This window comes from Molossus molossus, unplaced genomic scaffold (assembly GCF_014108415.1).
Source record: "Molossus molossus isolate mMolMol1 unplaced genomic scaffold, mMolMol1.p scaffold_m16_p_4, whole genome shotgun sequence".
In the NCBI taxonomy this organism is placed as follows: domain Eukaryota; kingdom Metazoa; phylum Chordata; class Mammalia; order Chiroptera; family Molossidae; genus Molossus; species Molossus molossus.
The window spans coordinates 61,647,130-61,669,839 of NW_023425377.1; the positions used below are offsets into that span (position 1 = coordinate 61,647,130).

Consider the following 22,710-nt stretch of genomic DNA (forward strand, 5'->3'; position numbering starts at 1 on the left):
CGACTCCACAATGGGCCCCAGTGGTTCATTTGTCACCTCAGCCGTGCTGGAGGCATCAGTGCCAAGGAATCCACCCACCCCATCCCCATGAGGCAGTTGCTAAGGCAGCTGGATGCTGTATCTGTTCATTCATTCATTCATTCATTCACTCAATACATTTTAATTGAGCACAGACTCAATGCTAGGCCCTGGGAGCAAAGGGACTAATGAAATGAAGGGACAGTCTTGCCCTGCCAGAGCTTGCTGTCTAGTAGTAGAGAAAGATGATTTCAAAGGCCATTACTTTGTTACCATGGTGATGATTGCTATGAGAAGCATCAGATACCCGACCTGGGAGTGTGGTGGACTGTTGAGCCTGGCCCAAGACTTGTCTGGTCTGTGGCCTCAGCCCTCCTGCTGGGTCAGAGGGACTGGTTGCTGGAGCAGGTGTCCTGCCAGCTTCCTGCAGACAGCAGGGCTTGCCTGTTCTCCAAAGAAACAGCCTCTGTTACCTACCCCAGTGCTTCGGGTTGGAAAATGAAACAGAGCATTTGATTTTCCAGGAGCATTACAAAGCTTTTGATTTATAGGAGGAAGGCCCAGACAGACTGCGTTTTTTTCCTCTGGTAGCTCAGCATGACCTCAACTCTCCACACCACCCCAACCCTGTTCCCACTGGCCCAACTGGTCTCAGTCACAGAGCTGAGGAGCAGACATCGTGGCAATGCCTTCCCTCTCCCCTTTCATCTGTCTGACACAAGTCATGGTCTGGAGAATGTCAGAGGCAATTCTTACTATGAATTGCCCATTTGATCATCAAAGGGGATAATTACAGTGTAGCCAGACTCTTCTAATACAACGTAGTTCATATGCTTTACAAATAATACCCACTTAGCTAAACCATCTAAATGTGGGCTGACAGATCGGCTTTCAATTCAGTTCAATAACTATTTATTTGAGGGTGTTAAATAGCTCAGATAACAAGAGAACGTGTGGATGAAGGGCAGACATTCTCCTTGTCCATCCATAAGTCACACAAGTAGTGCTTATGCTGTGAAGGAAGGTGCGTGCTGCCTCGCTGTTTACGTTGCATTAAACAAAGAATAAAGGGAGTCTTTATTAAATGTTTGGCTTGGGAGTCCAACATTCCTAGCTCAGCTGAATTCTTGTAATTGGATTTTTAGAAATTATTATTAGTTCATTCCAAAAATATTTGAGGACCCACTATGTGTCTATCTAGCAGTAGGAGCCATGGTAATAGGAAAATGAAGGAGACAGAGTTCTGTCCTTTAGAGACTCCGTCTGATGAGCAAAACACGTGGATGTATGAAGTAATATAAGATAGTAAACCAAGGACTAAATGAACAATTCAGGAAGCAAATGCTAGAGGGATAAAGAAAACATCAAGTTGACGTGGATGAGATATTTGGCTGAGGAGAAGGTGGTACTGTCTGCCCCTCTGTCATAAGCAAGACTTGCTTAATTGGTTGACCTCTGTCCCAGGGCCTCAAACAGGTCCGGATGTTATAGACCTCAGCAAATATTCTTTTTTTAAAAATTTTCTTATTGATTTTTAGAGAGGAAGGGGAAGAGAGAGAGAGAGAGAAACGTTGACATGAAAGTGAAAGATCTATGTAAGAGCGAAACATTGATCAACTGCCTCCTGCACGCCCCCTACTGGGGATTGAGCCTGAAACCAGGGCGTGTTTCCTGACTGGGAATCGAACTGGCAATCTCTTGGTACATGGGACATCATCCAAACAACTGAGCCACACTGGCCAGGGCACAACGAATATTTTTTGAGTAAATGAATGAAATTTTTCCTGAGGGTCAGTAGAATTCTAATAAAGAAGAGAGAATTGCAAGAGTTCAAAAAGTGACCTTGGAAAGTCAGTAGGAGATCCTTGGCTGGAAAAAGGGATTGGAGGGAATAAGATGGAAAGATCTGGGAGGCTCTTAACTGGAGTCACAGGAATGTGCTTTTTTTCCCCTCACCTGAGGACATTTTTGCATTTTTTGTTCAGATGGAGTGGGAGGGAGAGAGAGGAAGACAGAGAGAGAGAGAGAAAAAACATTGATGTGAAAGGGACAAACTGCAACCGAGGTACGTGCCCTTAGCGGGAACCAAACCTGGTTCTCTCTGGACCGCAGGCCAGCACTCTAACCGCTGAGCCAAACCAGCCAGGGCTCACAGGAATGTTCTAAGCAAGGCACATGAAGACACAATAGTCAGGGTGGATGAATGTGCCGGCGAATCATCCAGACTGAGGAGACACAGAGGGCCCTCGTGAAATGACCGAATTATAATGCTCTTCTTCTGCCTGCACGATTCACATTGCACACCTGACTGGGGAACAGAAGTAGGGGTGGAAAAGTGGTGGGAGGATTAAAAGGGCCTTGCTGGGCACAATGGGCTGTAAGAGTGAGGAAGAGAAAGCATGTAAAATGCACGTGAGGCTTCTGGCCTGCCAGCTGGGTGGCTCAGAGCCTCACTCAATGAAAGCAGAAAAGACTGAGGACATCCTGGATGTGTTTGGTTCTGGGTGCTGAAGAAGGTGCCATGCTGGCAGTTGGGAAAATGGATCTCTATCTGGAGGCTGTTTTTTAAAAGAGCTGAATAAAGAAGGCTGCAGGCTTTGAGAGCAAGCTGCAGGAACCTATTGGCTGCAGGGGGAAGGGGCTTGCTAAGCAAGTGCAGGTTTTGTAGAACTAACCAGTCAGCCATTCTAGTCGGGGTGATGGAGGACTGTATGTCTCCATCCTAGTCCTCCCACCCCAACACCACCCCAAAGAGGACATCTCAGGTGGGAAGGCTGGGCTGATGTTAAATTATGACTTCTAGAACAGAGGGAAGGAAGACCCTTGGTGAAGGCCTCATCCTTGCAAACGTGCCTCCTTGGGTGTTCAAAGAGTGGCGTTGGCGTGGCAGTGAGAGAAGCTTGTTGGCTGGAAAAAGAGAAGAGAGGGAATGAGACAGGAAGATCAGGGAGGCTCTTGACCTGCGTCCTGGGGAGTCCCAGGAAGGCTGTGTTGGTGCCCAGTTTTCAGCCAGATTGAAGTGGATTGTAGGTTTGCGTGTGTTTTTGCCTTGCCTCCCCCTATATTTCTCTGATGCAATCTCCAACTAGACTTTCAAAACTAGTGGCTTTTCCTCATTGGCAACAGCCTTACACAGTCACACTGTGGAATTTGCAAATCATTCACAGAAGCTGTAAATGTGAAATACCAGGCACAGGACTGGGAGTCAAGCCCTTTCCTAGCCCACTGGCTGGACAGCAGAGCACGGTCTTGCTGCACCTTGCTTTTTCATTTCAGAGCAGGGGATGGTCACTTCCAAGGCTCCGGCCCCCTGGGCCTGTGATGAGCTCTGAGTAGGACAAATACTGAAGGTCCTGTGGATTCCCTGGAGGAGAGCCTTGGGAGAGCTCGGTGAACGACACTCTCTGGCAAGAGGGACAGAATTCAGATCTTAATTTGAATTTTAAATGTGCCAAATATGTTACCAGTTTCTGGGCTAATGAACTTAATGTAAAACTAGCAAGTCTACAGAGCCTTTTGTTAGAAAAGAAAAATGTGTTTATGTTTTAGTGTTTCAAATCTTTTCTTCTCTTTTGGAGTTGAACTTCTGGGGGAAAAAATTCCTAACACTTGTGGTTATGGAAGGGATTCCACAGCAGTGAAATAAGCAGGGATGTGATGTGTGTCTGCTTGTTTTTCTCCACAGGGGTCTCTGGGCGGCCTGTTGAGCTTCACTAGCAGTGAGCGCTGAATTTGAGCCACCAGGGTTTCCCTGCCACTGGGGCCTGAGTCAGGATCAGCTGGGAGGCAGCTCTGCCCTCAAGTGCATGCATTTGGGTCTGACTCAGGCTCCTCCGCGCAGGCGCAGGGTGGACCGTGGACATGCACAGCGCTGGGCAGGCCCCTAAGAGACCACCCAGAAGCTTGAGCCCCAGCCCCTGCCCCTGCCCCATGTGGCTCAACTCCACACCAGGCAGCAGATAGGGCATGGGTAGGGGGCAAGGACCACTCAGAGACCAGTAGTTAGGAGCCTAGAGCATGGGCTTGGAGTCAGAACTTGGTTTTTACCCTTTTGTACTTACTGATTGGTTGTGTGAACTTGGAGAAGTTGCAGAGCCTTGCCAGATTTTCTTGTTTTCCCCTATAATGTGGTTTACCATTAGCCTTCTCATAGGCTGGGAATTGAGCAAGGAATGGATGGAAAAATCTGAGCAGAGAGCCTGAGAGTAATGACTTGGTTGGTATTTGATAAATGAGGGCCCTTGCAGTCATTATTATTCATAGAAGAGGCAGGGTCCACGAAGGGGAGAGACCGCACTTTGTTGAATGAATGAATGAATGAATGAATGAATGTGGGTGGATTTAAGCACAAAAAAGTGGGAAGGAGTTGGTTCGTTCCATTTTAAAGGAATAAGGAATGTAAACCTGCCCAGATCACTCTCCTAAGGCTCTGGAGGAAACGAGTCCCTCTGGACCTGTCTTCCATCACACAGGGGCACAAATAGATGCGCACCCCACACATACAGATGCACACAGTGCACGGACACACAACCCTGCATATACACACACAAAAAGGCCCATCCCACAGAGACATGGACACATACAGACACACACAGACACACACCATGACACACACGTGCACACCCATGCACACGCTCGCACGCAGTGAGTGGGTGAAAGAACGAGGACAGTGAAACCTGTTCTAGCAGCCTTGTGTTGCACAGCCTAGAGTCCACCTGGCTTTCCCTACCAGTTATGCCTCTGCTGAGGGATACCGTCTCCCATTAGGACTCGGGTACAGGGGTCTGCTGAGCTCCCTTCCGCGCCCTGGGCCTCCCTTCTGTCGTAGCTGGGGTGCTGACATCCACGTTTCACACCTCGCTTAGCCAGCCTGCCTGCTGCCCATGGTGGGGGATGGAGGTGGAGGGAGAGAGGAGGGTCTGTGAATGTAATAAAGTCCTTCCGGTTTGCCTGCTCTGTGAAGCCACAGGGCTAATGTTACAGCGGTAATTTTCCTTCTGGGCATTGCCTATTACACTCTGGAATTCCAGCGTGGCTTCGAGGTAGGAAGAAGCAGGAGGGGCTGGCCCAAGGGCTGGTTTGGACCTCAGGCCCTTTCTTGGCTCATCCCTGTCCACGTGTCTTTGTGGCACGGGTCCAGTGGCCTGAATGGAAGCTGTAAAGAATCTAGGATCTAAGCTGGCCAACATCATCTTGCCACTGGCAGCTTTCCTTCTACTCTGCGTGGAAAGGAACCAGGGCCAAATGCCATCACTATTGACCCACATACTTTCCGCCGCCCTGCAGGACTGGTGGAACAGGACCTGGCTTCACACCCTGAAGCCAGTGGTGAGGAGACATGAATCCCTGGGCACCCAAAAATGGTCCTGTCCAAACCTGTGGTTAATTTGCATCCTCGATAGCATGTGGGTTGGGTCTCCAGGTTCCCCCTTGGCGGCACCCATGCTTACCCCACCTCTCCACCCCTCCCCAGCCCAGCTCTTATTGCTTCTCACATACACCTCGGTGCTCCTGCCTCTAAGTGATCCTGGGGAGACAGTTGGAGTCTATCAGCTTTCTCACCTGGATAATGGGAGAACAATAGCTAGGAAGCACCTCGTTCTATTGTTTGAGGACTGAGAGAAAGCACATAAAGTCTTACTGTGGGCTCACACACAATAGCTGTTGTTATTACTTTTCAGTTAATTGGATCTGAGCATAGATTTGGGGTGGGGACAGTGAGGTGGCCAGAGGGGAGGTAGAATTAGTCACATCGGGCTGTGGGCACCTCACTAAGTGATTTGGAGAGGACTACAGAGGCAAGAGTGGGCCCTGTGGCAGGTGAATGCAGGTGGGAGATGGAGGCAGGGGCTCGGGGGGGCCTTGCAAGAGCTGGTGGTGGCTCCATAGGCAGGGGCAGGGGCAGGGGCTGGAAGTGAGAGATGCAGGAGTGAGCTTCCATATGTTTGAGAGCAGACTGGGTGAGCCTTGGAAAAGCATAAACTCCGGGGCAGCCCCCATTCCTCTCACTGAGCTTGGCCTCTCGAGGCCCTCTGTCCTTCTACCAAATCCTATGACTCGGGAGGAGGCACGGGGCAGTAACTTTGCTGCCCAGTGTGGGGTGTAGGGAGGAGAGCCCACGCTGCAGTGAGGCAGGAGTCTGCCCGCCCCTGAGCCTCTTCTGCCTCCTGCATCAGGTTCTGCCTCTCTCACTCACTGCCTCAGAAAGATGGAAGGGGCTCGGGGTGAGGAGGGGCCTTTCCAGAGGCCTCAAGGCATTCAGAATCTTTCTTTTTCTTGCCACAGATTGTGCCCACCCTTACCTCCTGGTCCCCAGGACATGTCCCCCCACTAAACAGGCCTGGGTCCCCGCATACACTCCTCCCCTCCACTTTTCTCTCTAAGCCCTACCCATACTCTCCTGGAGTGTTCTCACTTAGGCATGTGTGCCCTGGATACTAGGTAGTGTGCAAGATGGCACCACCAGCCTCGGTCTTAGGAAAGATGCGTGCACACACGCGCACAGTCATTCATACACACTCACACACATGTTGGAATAAAATACAAAATTCAAATTAGATTTAATATAGAACATGAAAATTCAGAGAACACGTTCCCTCTTCTGCTGTAATTTTGAGACCCCTGCAGGAGGAGGCTGCTCTGCTCTCCAGGCACAGGAGAGGCTGCTGGGGCTTCTGCGTCTGCTGGCAGCCCAGGCCGCCCAACTCCCTCTCCTTGTGTCCCTGCAGCCATACTCTCTCCTGCACAGTGCTTTGCCACCGTGGCCTTGTGCTGTGTGCTCGTGGGTAGTACCTGTAGCCCCTGCAGGGCCTGAGGGTGGAGGCACACTGGCCCGGTTCCCTCTCCATGGTTGGGCCAGAAAAGTGACCATGTCCTTCGGTGCCTCCTCCTTCCCAGAACCTGAACATCCAGGTGGAGGACATCCGGATCCGAGCCATCCTGTCCACCTACCGCAAGCGCACCCCCGTGACGGAGGGCTACGTGGAGGTGAAGGACGGCAAGGCCTGGAAGCAGATCTGTGACAAGCACTGGACGGCCAAGAACTCCCGTGTGGTCTGTGGCATGTTTGGCTTCCCTGGGGAGAAGACGTACAACACCAAGGTGTACAAGTAAGAGGCCCGCACAAAGCTCGGTTTCCTGGGCTGTCTCCTACTTATAAAAAGTGACCTCTTGCCCTGGCCCGTTTGGCTCAGCGGTCAGAGCGTTGGCCCGCGGTCCAGAGAGACCCGGGTTCAGTTCCCGCTAAGGGCACGTACCTCGGTTGCAGTTTGTCCCCAGCCCTGGTTGGGTCGTGATAGTGGCAGCCACTCCATGTGTCCCTTTCATGTCGATGTTTCTCTCTCTCTATCTGAACAACAACAAGAAAAAAATGGAAAAATGTCCTCAAGTGAGGATTAAAAAAGGAAAAGTAAGCTCTTGCCGTGGGCGGTGGGCTGGGCAGAGGGCCTCCAGCAGCCAGCTGTCATGGGCAGGCCTTGCCTCCTGGGAACTCACACTCCCGTGGGAGACAGACCCAAGTGGATGACAAAGGCAGAATGAGGTGCAAGAAAAACCCCACCTCTAAGTGCCGACAGCTGGCTCCATGGCCACAGGGGCTCAACCAGGACAACACCAACTTAGGAAGAAATGTTTAGCCCTGGCTGGTGTGGCTCAGTTAATTGGGCATCAAAAGGTTATGGTTCGATTCCAGTCAGGGCACATGCCCAGGTTGTGGGCTTGACCCCTGGTAGGGGGCATGCAGGAGGCAGCTGATCAATGTTTCTCTCTTTCTCCCTAAATTTAAAAATTCTTAAAAATAAAATTTTTAAAAATACAATTTATAAAAAGAAGAAGAAATGTTTACTTACCCTCAGTAAATAATTAGTCTGAAAAATCTAGAACTCACGGAAACTGTTAGGAAATTTGATCACTTACTCCAACCCCAATGAACACCTTACAGTTTTTTATGGTTTCCAAGGTTAATATCTCCCAGGGGGGAGGGGGGAAGGAGTATATAATAACGGGACTTAGAGTAATTTGCCGAATGAAGGGGCTTCATCCATGACAAGCTGGTGGCTAGGCGTACTGGTTGCTAGTGGGCCTTCCTGTCTCTTCTTAATAATGATGACCTGTTTACTTCGTGCCTACTGTGAACCAGGCTCTGTCCTTAGTTACTGAATCCTCACAGTATTAAGAAGGAGGGGTTAATTTTGCAGGTAAGGAAACGAAGTCAGAGAGGAAAGTGTTAGTTCTAAGATCCAAGCACAGGTCCCAGCTATAGGGTCCTCACTCCTACAGAGTGTAGACTCCCAACTCTCCTTTCAAGCCAGAGGAAGTCAGGAGACATGGGATCCAGATCCAGCTCTCCCCCCAGATCCCTGGGGTCAGGGCAGACTACAGGTGCCTGGGCTCGGCCTGGCTGTCTTGGGTCAGAGTCCCCAGCCCACAATGAGGCTGAGTGCTGCTAGCTGAGCTGCTCAGCGGGATGGGCTCACTACCCCTCTAGGGGTGATCCTAGTAGTGATCCCCCTCCAGACACCCTCAGATGTGGCTCAGACCTTCCTGTTTGTACCGGGGTTCCCGTCCTCTTAATACTTTGGGGAATTCCTGCCAGCTGGCCAGCTCCTTTTCTGGAGACACCTTCTCAGCTTTTCCTACCATTGGAGCCAAGAAAAGCAAACCCCACTCACCCACCCAAACACCCTTGCCCCTGACAGGCTCACATCTGGCTGCCCCACAGTGCCCCAGCCTGACAACTGGTATGAGTCCAGTCCTGGGCCTGGGCAGACTGCCAGCAGCCCTGACTAGGGCAAATAGGGTGCTGGAGGCCGGCAGCATGTGCCTGTTCAAAGGCATCTGAAAATTATTTCCCCAACTTTGGCCGGTCCAGAGTCCTTTTCCTGATTTTGAGGAGGGATCTCAGATCTATTTAGGCAGCAGATTCTCTCACATGCTGGTTTTGAACACCCCCAACCCCCGCAGTGATCCTCCCACCCTGAGTCTGTGCCTTTGCTCTTTTAAACGGGGGCCAAAAAGGGCATCACAGGCTGGGAGCATCTGAGGTGGTGGTGGGTGTTGTTTTCAGCTAAGGCTGCTGGAAACCAGCTCCTCCTTCGGACCCCTAGCTGGAGATGGTGTGGAGGGGCAGAAGCACGGGGCAAAACCTTCTCGGCTTGTCTCTGACGAGCCGAGTGGGGACTCCCAGGGCCTGGGCAGCCTCAGAGGTCACCGGGTCCAAGCCCTCAGTCTGCATGATGAGAGACCCAGGCCTGAAGGGCAGTGGATTCAGGGTCACAGAGCCCACTGTTGCCTCCTCCATCAGACCCTGCTTCAGCTCTGGCTGCTCAGCCCAGGCTTCCACCATGGGGCTTGCTGTGACGTCTGAGGGCTGGAGCATAGCTGGCTTGAGGATGGGTGTCTGTTAGCCCTGCTCAGAAGTTGAGGAGAACAAAAGCCTCTGGAGCCACAGAGAACGTCACGCCCAGCATGGTCCCTGAATCCGTGGCTTCCAGTAACATCTTTCCCCACCTCCCTTTTGCTGGCCAGGGACGTGGCTTCCCAGAGAGGCCTTTCACTCACAGCAGTTCTCAACCTGTGGGTCGCGACCCCTTTGGGGGTCGAACAACCCTTTCACAGGGTCGTCTAAGGCCATCGGAAAACACATATTTCCAATGGTCTTAGGAACCGAGACACCGCTCCTCTATCGTCTCCAGGCGGGTCCGCCCACATGCAGATACGCCCACAGACAACAAGAGGAACTGTATTAAAGGGTTGCTGCATTAGGAAGGTTGAGAACCACTGAGAGGAAAATTGTTTTCAAAATAATTCTGTTTGGGAGGGTGTTAGTAATCTCTCTGCATTCACCAGGCCCCTGAAGGGCTTTGCAGCCTTGGAAATTCACCAGGGCCATGACCAAGGCCTCTCCACCCTGGCTCCCTCTGCTGCCCTGCAGGTCTGGTGGCCACTCAGAGTCTCCCCAAGGCTGGGACTGCAGCTCTTCCTCAGAGCTTCTGCCAGCCACCCCGGCCTCCAAGTCATGGGAAAGGGGCTACCCACATGTCCCCAGTGGCCTCTGCACCCAAGAACAGAGTCCAGGGCTCCCCAACACCAGCTGCTTTGCTGTGAGCTGACTCCTGTTCTGGGCTGGGGAGCCTAACATGCACCTTCTTGAAGCAGTGAAGCTGAAGCCTCAAGGTCCATCCCCGGGGCAGGAGCATTTGGTTGTAGTCTTTTCTTTTACTACCTGAAGGCAGGATCCCACTATTGGTTTCCTGACACCAGCTCACTAAGCAGGAATTCTGCATTTGTCTGGGGAGTTTGGAAGGGCTCTAAGTTTGGTTGGTTGGTGACTGGAACTTGGAACCGAGGGGTCCATGAGTGAAATGGAAATGCCAGCCTTCCTCGGTTTCATGTTGTAGAGGAAGGAATTCGAAGTATCAATGTAAGAAATGTCCAAACCTGTAGAGAATTTTTATGAGTTTATTTGAGCCAATCTGATGAAAATTGCCAGAAAGCAAAATCTCAATGGACTGAGAAAACACTCTATAGAGTGGCACTTTTGCAGCTTATTTTGAACTTAGAATAAAAGGAGATGCAAGGAGGTTTACATGGTGGTAGATTAGGGGGGTGGGAGAAAGCAGAGCAGGGAAACCTCTGAGATTGGATAAAATGAAGAGACAAATATTTTTATATTGATGGGACATGGTTCTGTGGTTTCAGGCTCTGGTGCAGTGGGTGTGCTCTGAGGGGTCTGGAAAAGATTACTCTGACATTCCGAGGATAAGCTATCTTAGATGTGAAAGATAATAGACTGGCTCACTTGAAGTTAAGATTGACCTTTGTCAAGGAAGCTATAGGCCTAGGAAGTGACTCTCCATGATCCCCTTTTAGTTAGTAATTTTTAGGTTCAGACCAGCCTCTTTTAGTCTCCTGAGCTTGTCAGGTGTAGTAGGTGGCCTCTTTTGTCCACCAAACGCTTAGGGAGATTGGAAGCTTGGAATGGATTTGTCATTTGAGACCTACTCACTCACCCTGGGAGGGTCCAGAGGACACACCTTCTAGCACACCTGAGGACTAGCTCTGTGAGGGGAGTCTCAGACTCCTTGGAGAGCTCTGTGATGGCGCTTCTCTTTCGGCCAGACCCCGCAGTAGGGCTGCAGTCACTGAATGGGGAAACCTAAATGCAGTGGGGTGATTGATCCTGAGGCACAGTGCCAAGTGGCAGCACTTAGCCACCCAAGGCAAGGTGGGCATGGTTATGGAGTAGATCGCAGAGTCAAAGCAGCAACCAGAAGAGTCTGACATGCACACACCCAGGGCACTGGCTAGTTGATCGTGATGTTCCTAGAAGTGAAGTACATTTGTATGCTGCTTAACAATGAGGATACATTCTGAGAAATGCATCATTAGGTGTATACTTACAGAGTACACTTACAGAAACCTGGACAGTATAGCCTGCTACACCTGTAGGCTACATAGTATACCACCATTGTATATGCAGTCCGTCATTGACCAAAAAAGTCATATGTGGTGACTGCCTATAGATAGAAAGCCTGCTAATTCTTACTTGTTCTTTATAAGCAGAACAGTTCTAGATCCAGTGAACAAAAGTCTAATCTGAATCATAAAAACAGAGTCACAGCCCTCAAACAGTTCCCAGACTTGGGCCAATTTACAGACCCAGAGCCCATTGAATGAAGGGGAGGCCAGGTCCCCTTGAGGAAGAACCCTGGTACACTGCCCAAATTGTATACTGTTAATCTTTCTCCCAGCCTTCCCAAAGAGACCTAGAATCTTTTACCAGGATAAACTTCACTGGGAGAGAGGAAGTCATCAGAACTTTGGGGCACTACTGGATACTGGGTCTGAACTGAAAAGATAACCCCACTGTGGCCCATCAGTCAGAATAGGGGCTTAGAAGTCAGGCGATCAGTTGAGTTTTTGCTCAAGTCTGTCTCACGGTGGGTCCCAGACCCATCCTGTGTAAGAAATGTCCAAATCTATAAGAATTTTATGAGTTTGGTTGAGCCAAACCAACGACAATTGCCAGGAAGCAAAATCTCAATGGATTGAGAAAATGCTCTGGAGAATGGCAGTTGTGTACCTTATTTTAGACATTGCAGCCAAAGGAAGACATGAAAGGGCTTATTCATTGGTGATATGAAATTCACTGGTGACAGATTTAGGGAGGCAGGAGAAAGCAGAGGGAGGGATCTCTGGGGTTGAATAAAAAGTATAAGGAATAGCCCTGGCTGGTTTGGCTCAGCAGCTAGAGTGTCGGCCCTCGGACCAATGAGTCAGGTTCGATTCCGGTCAAGGGCAGGTACCTTGGTTGTGGTTCGTCACCTGCCCTAGTGGGGTCCCAGTAGGCAGCCAGTTGATGTGTCCCTCTCATGTTGATGTTTCTCTCTCTCTCTCTCTCCCTCTCTCCCTCCTTCCCTCCCACTTCGTCTGAAAAAAAAAAAAAAAGTATAAGGAATACACACATACTTCTTTTACAAGGTGGGTAAAGGATATTTAACAAAACAATGAGGGGATTTGTGGTCTCTGCTGTGGTGCAGTGGTTGTGCCCTGAGGGGTCTGGAGCAAAAAGGGAAATTACCCTGACCTTCCAGAGGCAGGTTAAGGTAGATGCAAAAGGACAATAGAAAGCTCAGTTAAGGTAAAGATTGATCTTTGTCAGAGAAGATACTGGCCTAGGACATAACTACCTGCCATGATCTGCTTTTATTTATGTATTTATTCTTATTTTTATATTATTTTTTTTGTTAATCCTCAGCTGAGGATATTTTTTCCATTGATTGAGAGAGAGAGAAACATTGATATGAGGGAGACATGCCAATCGGTTGCCTCCCCACCAGGGCTAGGTATCGAACCTGCAACCCAGGTACATGCTCTTGGCCAGGAACCCAACACACTTTGGTGCTCAAGCCAACACTCTAACTACTGAACGACACCGGACAGGACACCATGACCTGCTTTTAGCTAGAAAGTTTTAATTTCAGATCATTGTCTGTGGTTACTTTTGGTCTCTGAGTTTGTAAGACATGCCATGCGGGCCTCCCCTGAGCTTGTCAGGGTTAGTATGTGGCCCCTTTGTCCACATCCACTTCCAAAGTGCATAATTGGAACAGACATACAGCTGGCAGAAGTCCTACAAAAGCAGGGTTCCCCTTGGCTCAGAGAGAGCCAGCAGGACTGTTTATTTTTCATTGAATCAGGCCAGCCCAGTGTTCTTCTTGCTACCCATCTATAGACATGGACACCTCTTTCTCAGGCAGGCCTCCCATCCAGGCCAATGACTGTTTCCTAACTCCAGTGTCTCTCCAATCCCCAGGCCTGGAGTGTGCTGCCCACCCATCCTCCCCAGCAGGCATCTTCCCCTTGGGGCCTGTCTGGCGTGAATCGTGGGGCAGGGGTGGTGCTGTGTGATGGGAGCCTGCGGAGGGTCAGAGTGCATTACTGGGAGCTGATGTAAGAGGGAGGCCGGGCTGCCTGTGGGAGGCGGCAGCAGTCAGCACATCTGTTCCTGGCAGAGCTGGTGTTCTCTGGGAGCTGAGAGCCCAAGGCTTCTCCACGCCAGCGAGAGCTGACCAGTTCTTGTACACGCTGGAGGCTGCCACTCCAGGTGCAGGGTCCTACAGGCAGTGGGGAGGGGCAGTGGCTCTTGGAACTGTCAACCCTCCTCCTGGTAGTTCGTCACTCCGGGCTGCAGCTCTGGTGAGCACACATCCTGAATTTTCCAGGACAGTCTTTTTTCAAAGATTCTGTGTCATTGTGCCCACAAGTATACTAGAATTATTACAAGTCTCAGTTTGGGGTTAAGGAAAGATATTGGTGGTGTCTGTGGAGTTTTTCCTCCTTCTGTGTTCACATCCCATTCACATTGAGACAAAGCAGACTCCCAGGCCTGCTGAACCAGCAAGGACAGGACCTTGCTCCTGTTCCCTCCAGGGGCCAGGCTGCCCTGGAGCCCTCCACTGATCGCTGCTGGCTCCCTGTCGTCTCACTGGGTTCTGGCAAGCGGGGATGAGCACACAGACCCCAGAGAGCTAGGACAACAAGACAGGTGTCCCCTCTGCTCTCCACCTTCACAGACACTGTCGTTATTCAAGGCCCAGTTCAAACCCTACTCTTCTGTGACGTTGTCCCTGGTCACTGCAACCACGGGGTTCCCACCCTTCTCTCCTCTCTTGTCTTTTTCCTTTACCCAGTACAGTTTTATTTATTCATCTTACAAACGTGTATATAGCCCCTCCTCTGTGTTGGACACAGTGCTCAGTGCTCCCTAAGTATGAACTCATTTAACTTTCCTAACAGTCTTATGGAGTGGATCCTAATGCTACTTCTAACTTGGAGATGGGGAAACTGAGACACAGTACCCTTTCTATTAACAAATTCATTACTCATTGATTGGCTACTGTTCTAGAAAAAACTTTTACTCACCTTGATCCATATTCTGCCTTCCAGAAGAACAGGTGATCCAGGTAAGACCTTCCCTAGGACATGGTGTGGAGACAAACTCGGTCTCACTGCTCCTGGGCGAAGATTTGATAAGGTCTGTGGCTGAGTTTCATCACCATGACCATTTTTTTTTTTTACCAAATTATACTTTAATTCAGCAGACGGGGTCATTTAGACTGTTCTCACAGGACTGCATCATTGGGGACCCTGTATTTGTCAGGAGAGAGTTTAACTGTCACACTGTGCTGCTCACTGACAAAGGGAAATAACGGCAGGGACGACGACAAATGTTGAAATTATCTGAAGAGTCGGGGTGACCATTCACTGTGGTTCGCCCAGGACTAAAGGAGTTTCCTGGGACCAGGGGCCTCATCTCTTTTATTTTTTAAAATCACTTTGTAATCCTCACCCAAGGATATTTTTTATGATTTTGAGAGAGACAGAGAGAGAGAGAGAGGGAGAGGGAGATAGAATTGATTGGTTGCTTACCATATGCCCCTGACTGGGAATCGAACCCGCAACCTAGGTGTGTGCCCTGAGAAGGTCTCTTCTCTTTTAGATCCGTTGTTGCATTTTGTGTTTATAGGCTTTAGTATTATCTCACTATACTGAGGTAGCCCCTCATCTTCTAGAATGTACGCTACCTGGGGGGCAGGAGGCCACACCCCTTCCCAGCCCCTGCTCCGGGTGCCGGCGGGCCCGGCAGCACAGGCGGCCCGGCAGCACAGGTGGGGCCCGGCAGGACAGGCGTCAGGAGTGCTGGCAGACGCGCTGTGCAGATCCCCGTCTGTGGAGCCAGCTGAGCTTCAAGAGCAGAGGTCGAGTCATCTCGTTCCTCCAGCAGGTCCCCAGTAGCCAGCACAGTGGCTGGCTCAGGGCAGGTGCCCGATGCCTAGTTGGAGAAGGAATGAGGGGCGGGTACCATGCCACCCTGGTCACCGGCCCCTCCTGCCCTCCGTAGAATCTTTGCCACCCGGAAGAAGCAGCGCTACTGGCGGTTCTCCATGGACTGCACTGGCACGGAGGCCCACATCTCCAGCTGCAGTCTGGGCGCGCAGCTGACGCGGGACTCTGTGAAGAACGTCACCTGTGAGAATGGGCTGCCTGCTGTGGTGAGTTGTGTGCCTGGCCAGGTCTTCAGCCCCGATGGACCTTCAAGATTCCGGAAAGCCTACAAGCCAGAGGTAAGGATGGGGCAGGAGTCTGGCCACTGGGCACCTGGGGTGGGGTAGGGTGAGTGATGGTGGTTAAGGAAATAGACAGGAACCCCCAGGACAGAGTGAGGAGAGCCAGCCCTACCTCAGACCACTTTTCTGGAGGGCAGGAAAGTGGACAACACCTGTCAGGCCCAGCCTCACCAATAGATGCCACCTACAGTGTGTGACAAGCAGCTGGGACCCTGCCCCCAATCATTAGCACCCCCTTCCACCACTGCTGCTTCACTCCCGGACCAGAGTCCCCTCTGTGGAGGACAGATACCCAGGAGAGGAGAGTGCTTCATCATCGACCCCAGTGCTTCTGCATAGTTCCTGGAGACGCAATGCCCTAGAGCTTTTGGAATGCGATACAACTCTCAAAAGCACATGAGGTCAGCTACAAAGATTTTCAAGCATATTTTGGTTTATTCTGCAACAGAAAGGATAAAAATTTTAAAAAGCTCTCACAAAAGTGGAAAATGAAATCCTGCCATTACCATGTCATCTGTACAAATCAGTCACTACATATATATGTATATGAGTGTGCACCTGTGAGTGTGCACGTGTGTGCATGTGTTCAGGAGCTATCGGTGCTTATCTGCTCACATAAATGAACACTCCCATTTCAACAGACCGATTTCCTAGGACAAGTGAACTATCCCAACCAGGCAGACTTGATGCCTCTCTGAAAATGAGAACATGCACTGTTCTGTCTTCCCTCGAGAATCAGGAAGAACCTTTCCTTCTTCCCACTCTTCTGTTTTCATATGTCCAGCAAAGGGTCTCTGGGATGTGCATGTTCTGGAAACTGCTCACATGGGGTGGTGGGTGGGAATAGTGGGTGGGAAGAGGAGAGGGAGGGGCAGGAAAGAGCCCTGAGCATTTGTTAGGGGATGATTCCCTGTGCCAGAGAAACCTGGAACTTCAGAATTGGGCAGCTGGGCAGGGGTAAGAGGAGGGGGTAAAAGTCATGATGGGGGCAGATGGTGTCCGGGCGGTGGGGCTGGAGAAGCAGACCCTTCCCAAACCTGGCAGGTTCTATTGGCCAAGGCAGCACCAATCTGTCTCCTTTCCACTCTGCTTGCCTGCCCTCCTGTCTTTCCCCTCTGCCCTCCCAATGCCCCTTTCCACCAGCATCAACGACCTACTTCTGGAAAGTGGGTGACAACACTCACCCATAGGACAGGAAAACCAGAGTGCCTCCAGCTTGGGGTGGTGTGTTTGGACAAAGGGAGAGGACGTCAGGGAAAGGAGCGAAGTGTGCTGCAGCCAGAGGGTGCAAGGCCGTGGGGCGTGCCTTCCCGGCTCTTCCAGTAGGCAGCCAGCCTGCCCCTCTGTCCCACAAACCTGGCCACAGCGGTGTGCAGCCCAGTGACCCAGGCACACCTGGACAGTGCCAGGCCCCTGCTCTCCCACCACAGCCTCCCATGGCGCCTGCCATGTGATTTGACAGCCACATCCTTTGGCCTCAGCCTGAGCCTCTGAGCTTTCCTCATATGTCACCCAGACCCCAGGTCCTACTGCTTGGAAATTCCTCTTACTGTGCGGTTTAAAGCAAAGGAATCAAGTCCATACCAAACCAATTAAAAAAGAAAAAAGCAAGGGAGCCTTACATCACATTTTCCCTTGATTCCTTTCTTTCCTCCAGAGCCACATGACTCTGCCTGACCACTACAGGCCATGGCAAGGTCACTGGCACTCTGCCTTTGTTAGCTTGGGCCATGGATGGTCCGCTCCATGGGAAGGGCCCTGGCATCCAGCTAGACAGCTTGGGAAGGGAGGTGGAAGAAGGGAGGGGTCACAGTCCACAGGAAATGGGTTGGAGACAGCAGTTTTACTTGCTTTGTTTTCTAAAGCTAGAATCAGGGTTCCTGAAGCCAGTGGATATTCCCCACCAACCCCTGTCCCTTATTTCTTTCCCCCTAGTGCCAGGGTCAGAGCAGTCCTTGACAGCTGTAAAACTTGCTATGGCAGCCACAAAGCACAGTTGGTGGGGGAGGAGATGCGACTGGGTGGGAACCTCGGCTGGAGGATGGAGACACAGGGTTTCATTTAATCTCTTGGCCCTCAAGGTGTCTGGTATATGTGAATGTTTAAGAAACACCACCTCCAGCCCTGGCTAGTGTGGCTCAGTTGGTTGGGTGTCATCCCATGCACCAAAAGGTTGCTGGTTCAATGCCCAGTCAAGGCACACGCCTGGGTTGCAGGCTCAACCCTGGTAGGGGGCATGCAGGAAGCAGCTGATTGATGTTCTACTCTCACATCATCGTTTTTCTCCCTCTCCCTTCCTCTCTCTCTAAAAATGAGATTTTTAAAAAATCTTTAAAAATACCACCTCCAACTAGGCCTGGGCCATCGGTAGGGGTGGGGGATGGGGTAAAGGGAGTCCCAGGCTGAGGATTATGTAGGCCAGAGTAGAACAATGACTGGTCTGATTCAACACACATTGAATGGTTGCACAGTCACCCCTTACTCTCTCTGTGTTGAATCAAATGAGAGTCAGAAGTAACTCAGAGCCTCAAAACCTTCTTAGTCCCCCACCTCAACACACATGCACAGGTGCACACACGCATGCACGAATGCACATACACCCATGCAAACACACCCATGCATGCACAGAAACTGATGCAGACCAGGGAATGTGGGCAGATGGAGTCCACCTGACTCCCATCTTGTAAGATGTGATCCAGTAGGGTCATGATGCTGGTGGAGAGTGCATCTTACTCCTGTGCAGTGAAGTAGACCCCATCGGTGACAAGGCTTCTAGGCTGTCAGTGGGCAATAAGGGGTATTTATGATTTTGTTTTGTTTTTTATACTCACCCGAGGACATTTTTGCATTTATCTTCAGATAGAGTGGGAGGGCGAGAGGGGGGAAGAGAGAGAGAAATGTTGATGTGAGAGAGACTTCATTAAGTGGTTGCCACCCACACAACCCCAACCAGGGCCAGGGACAAACTGCAACCGAGGTCCATGCCCTTAGTGGGAACCGAACCCGGGACTCTTTGGTCCGTGGGCTGATGCTCTAACCACTGGCCAGGCCAATTAGGGGTATTTAAACTGTAACTGCCCACTCTGTCTGCATCTTCTGAAGAGTGAGGCCGATTGGTTCTGTAGTAGAGTCAGGGGTGAGAGTGGTGGCCGGGCAGGAGCCCTGGTTTTACAGTGTTCTGTTACAAGTCAGGTAGAATGACTATCTATCTGGAATCTGCAAACTTTTGGGGGTATGAGTTTCTTTTTGTGGCTCTAAAGTTTGAGGTTCTGGATGTAGAGGTGGAAGGAAGTGCTGGTGGAAGGTCCTTGAGTCAGGCATGGGTTGGGGAGATGGGCTGATGAGGGCCAGATAGGCTCCCCAGTGGACCGAAACTAAAGCCCCACAAGAGCCACCAAGGCAGCTTGTAGCAGGGCCGACCTTGCAGAGTGAGTGTCCCCACCACACACACACACTCACCAACACACACACACAGATCTAATACAGTTTTAGCTCCTGGCCTGGGTGTCTGGGCTTGGAGTGGGGGTGGTTGGGAAGGGAAGGGGTGGGGAATGACTGCCCACCGAACATGCATCAGCTTCTGCACTCAACAGAATCATATGTCTCTTCAGCAGCCCCTGGTGCGGTTGAGAGGTGGTGCCAACATTGGGGAGGGCCGCGTGGAGGTGCTCAAGAACGGTGAATGGGGTACCATCTGCGATGACAAGTGGGACCTGGTGTCTGCCAGCGTGGTCTGCAGAGAGCTGGGTTTTGGGAGTGCCAAAGAGGCCCTCACCGGCTCCCGGCTGGGGCAAGGTAAGGAAAGGGGAGGATGTCCTGTGGCCTCTCCAGGCACGGGAGCCCAGCTCGGCTGGCTGGCCACGCTTCCCTTGCTCTTCTCCTCCTCCTGCCCCCCAGCAACTGCTTAGAGACTCTTAGAGACTCTCAGGCCTCTTCCTGGGCAGTCAGAGCTGGAAGGGCCTTAGGGAACACTGAGTCCCCATTTTCTGGATTTGGAAGCTGAGGCCCAAAGAAGGGAGTAAATTGCCTAGATGAGACAACATATTAGCAGTCAATGAACAGTTTAACGGGGCTCTCCCAACCCCTAACCCAGCGCTCCCAGTGCCCCACTGAGAAACTGGAAGAGAACCTCAAGATTCATTAGACTGTGGACGCCCTGGGCACAAAAGAATCCCAAATTCCACTCTGGCACAGCCCCACAGAATTCTCTCCCTGCCACCAGAGACTAGGAGCATGATGCCCCTCTCTGGATGTCATGAGATGTTAAAGAGAAGGAGCCTGGTTTTTATTAAGTGTTCCTGAACCAATGTTCCATTTAAGCAACGACCAAAATACAGGAACTTTCAAACAAGTCACTCCACTGAGAGCACTGTTGTGAACATGACATGACAACACAACAGATAGTGTCCCTTCCCAGCAGCCAGTGAAGGCCACTGACCCTTGCAAGTGCTGAGTCCTCAGAAGGAGGATCCACAGCCCAGTGAGTGCCCAGCCCTCTCCCGGGGGACTGTGGGCTGAGCAACAAAATCAGTCCTCTCGCCCTGGCCAGTTTGGCTCAGCGATTGAGCGTCGGCCTGCAGGCCAGAGAGTCCCAGGTTCAGTTCCTGCTAGGGGCACGTACCACCCAAAAAAAAAAAAATCAGTCCTCTCAGTGTTAACCAGCAAGGAGGCTGCAGTGGACCAGGGGCTGCTATGGCTGGGGTGGCTGGGGAGGAGGGGGAATGGGCTGTGGCTGTGGTGTGTGGTGTGCAGTGTCCTATCCTGTGGGGAGAGGATGTTTCCGTGCTGTCAGACATAGGGCCATTGCCCCACAGAAAGGAAAGTGGTGAGGTCATAGATCACAGCCCAGAGGAAATAATAGCCCAGGGGACTGGGGAGAGTCCTGGAATCAGACAGTGTTGCTGGAGGGGAGTGTAGGCCATCTAATCCAAAAGATGAGGAATTGGCGGCTCAGGAGAACCAGCCAAGGTCATCCCAGTAGTTAATGCTAGAGAAAGACTGAAACCCAATCTTCTGACTCAGACTTGGGCCTCTCCCTCTGCACTCAGTTCTGCTCTCATTCGGAACACCTCTCTACCTCTACTCTCCAATCCCTGCAAACTTCCCGGGCATGCACTGAAGTTTGGGGTCTAGGGTGGACTTTAATGTCACGGTGAGCCTCTTGGTGGCCAGTTAGGCCTCATGACAGTTCTCCTCCTCCCTGGTCATGGTGAGCAATCTTGAATATTCCTATAATTAATTTTCCTGATTGGCTGATGTGATGGTTTGTGCTCTCCCAAGGCCAGCAGGAGACACTCCTTCTGAGGAATAATTGAGCACTGGGTGAGGTGAACAATCCATGTCTCCTGGGTATGTGCTATTCAACTTAATTACTTCACTGCCCAGAGCGGCCAAAGGTCTCCAAGAGCCTGACACTCCAGGAGAAGGAGACGTTTGGCATTTAAGATGCTGTCCTTGAAAGAAGCACTGGTGATTTACTATCTGTTGCCACTCTGGGTGGGGCCAACTCTGGTGGGCAGAAAGGGAAAAATCCATATTCAGTGTCAGGCACAGGGCAGATGGGGTCAGTCCTCAGTGCTGGCTCTGGCTGGTGGACCAGGTGACCATACCCAAGTGAAGGCAGTGAAAGGGCAACAATGGAAGAGCCAGGCATCTGAGGCCCAGTCTGGCCCTGCCCCTACCAGTAGGTGACTTGGAGTGTCCTCTGAGCCTCAGCGTCTTTACTGGATCTATTATGTCAGAGGTTCTGTCTGGCTCCAGCCTCCTGTGATTCTCTGAAATGTGTCCTTTTCACCAGATGGATGGCAGGACAGGGCCAGGCTCTGCACGACACCTGGACAGCTGTCTGTGTATGCATCCATCAACCCCCATGACCGAGTGCTATGTGTGGGAGGGCCTGCGCCTTTCATCTCCGGATCCTTGATGCTGAGTCTGTGCCCAGCTTGTAGTGCTCCAGAAATATTCATTTCATCACTAGTAAATGAATGACCGAATGAATGAGTGAATGAATGGCTTCAAGTGCATAAGTAGGATCAGTTGAACTAACACTTGGTAAAGAAGTTTCAACATTCAAGACTTGCACCATCCAATAGAAATACTATGCAAGCCATATACATAATTAAAATTCTTCTAGCCCTGGCCGGTTTGGCTCAGCGGTTAGAGCATCAGCCTGCAGTCCCGAGAGACCCGGGTTCGGTTCCCGCTATGGGCATGTACCTTGGTTGCAGTTTGTCCCTGGCCCTGGTTGGTCGTGCGGGTGGCAGCCACTTGATGTGTCCCTTTCACATCGATGTTTCTCTCTCTCTCTCTCCCTCCTATTCTATCTGAACAAAAAAAAATGTCCTCGGGTGAGGATAAAAAAAAAAAAAAAAAAATTTTTCTAGAAGTAATTTTACATTTTCTAGTAGACACATTAAATAAATAAATAAATAAAAAAGAAGCAGGTGAGCCCTGGCCAGCGTGGCTCAGTTGGTTAGGCATGGTCCCATGAACCAAAAGGTTGCCAGTTCGATTCCCAGTCAAGACACATACCCGGGTTTTCGGCTCAATCCCCTGTAGGGGGCGCACAGGAGACAGCTGATGTTTTGCTCTTACATTGATGTTTCTCTCTCCCTCTTCCTTCCTCTCTTTCTAAAAAAAAATGATGAAAGCCCTGGCCAGTTTGGCTCAGTGGTTAGAGTATTGGCCCGCAGACCAGAGAGTCCCAGGTTTGGGTCCCACTAAGGGCACCTACCTCGGCTGCAGTTTGACCCCGGCCCCAGTTGGAGTTGTTGAGTGGCAACCAGTCGATGTGTCTCTCTCACATTGATGTTTCTCTCTCTTTCTTTCCCCCTCTCTCCCTCCTGCTCTATCTGAAGATAAATGCAAAAAAAAATGTCCTCGGATGAGGATATAAAAAAAGATGAAATAATTTTTACAAAAACAAGCAGGTGAGCACGGCTGGTGTGGCTCAGTGGACTGAGCTTCATCCCATGGAGTGAGAGGTCCCAGTTCAATTCCTGGTCAGGGCTTGTGCCCGAGAATCAGGCTTGGTCCCCAGTAGGGGGCATGCAGGAGGCAGCTG

At 50.9% G+C, this 22,710-nt stretch overlaps 1 protein-coding gene across 1 annotated transcript in view; it reads left to right on the top strand.

Annotated features, from left to right (window-relative positions):
- The window catches only part of LOXL2 (lysyl oxidase like 2), a 66,299-nt gene that overhangs the window by 15,343 nt on the left and 28,246 nt on the right, over positions 1-22,710 (top strand). The window contains exons 3-5 of the mRNA XM_036241810.1: positions 6,916-7,127; positions 15,422-15,644; positions 19,259-19,442. Of these exons, the coding sequence (XP_036097703.1) occupies positions 6,916-7,127; positions 15,422-15,644; positions 19,259-19,442 (619 nt within the window). The remainder of the gene's footprint in view (positions 1-6,915; positions 7,128-15,421; positions 15,645-19,258; positions 19,443-22,710) is intronic.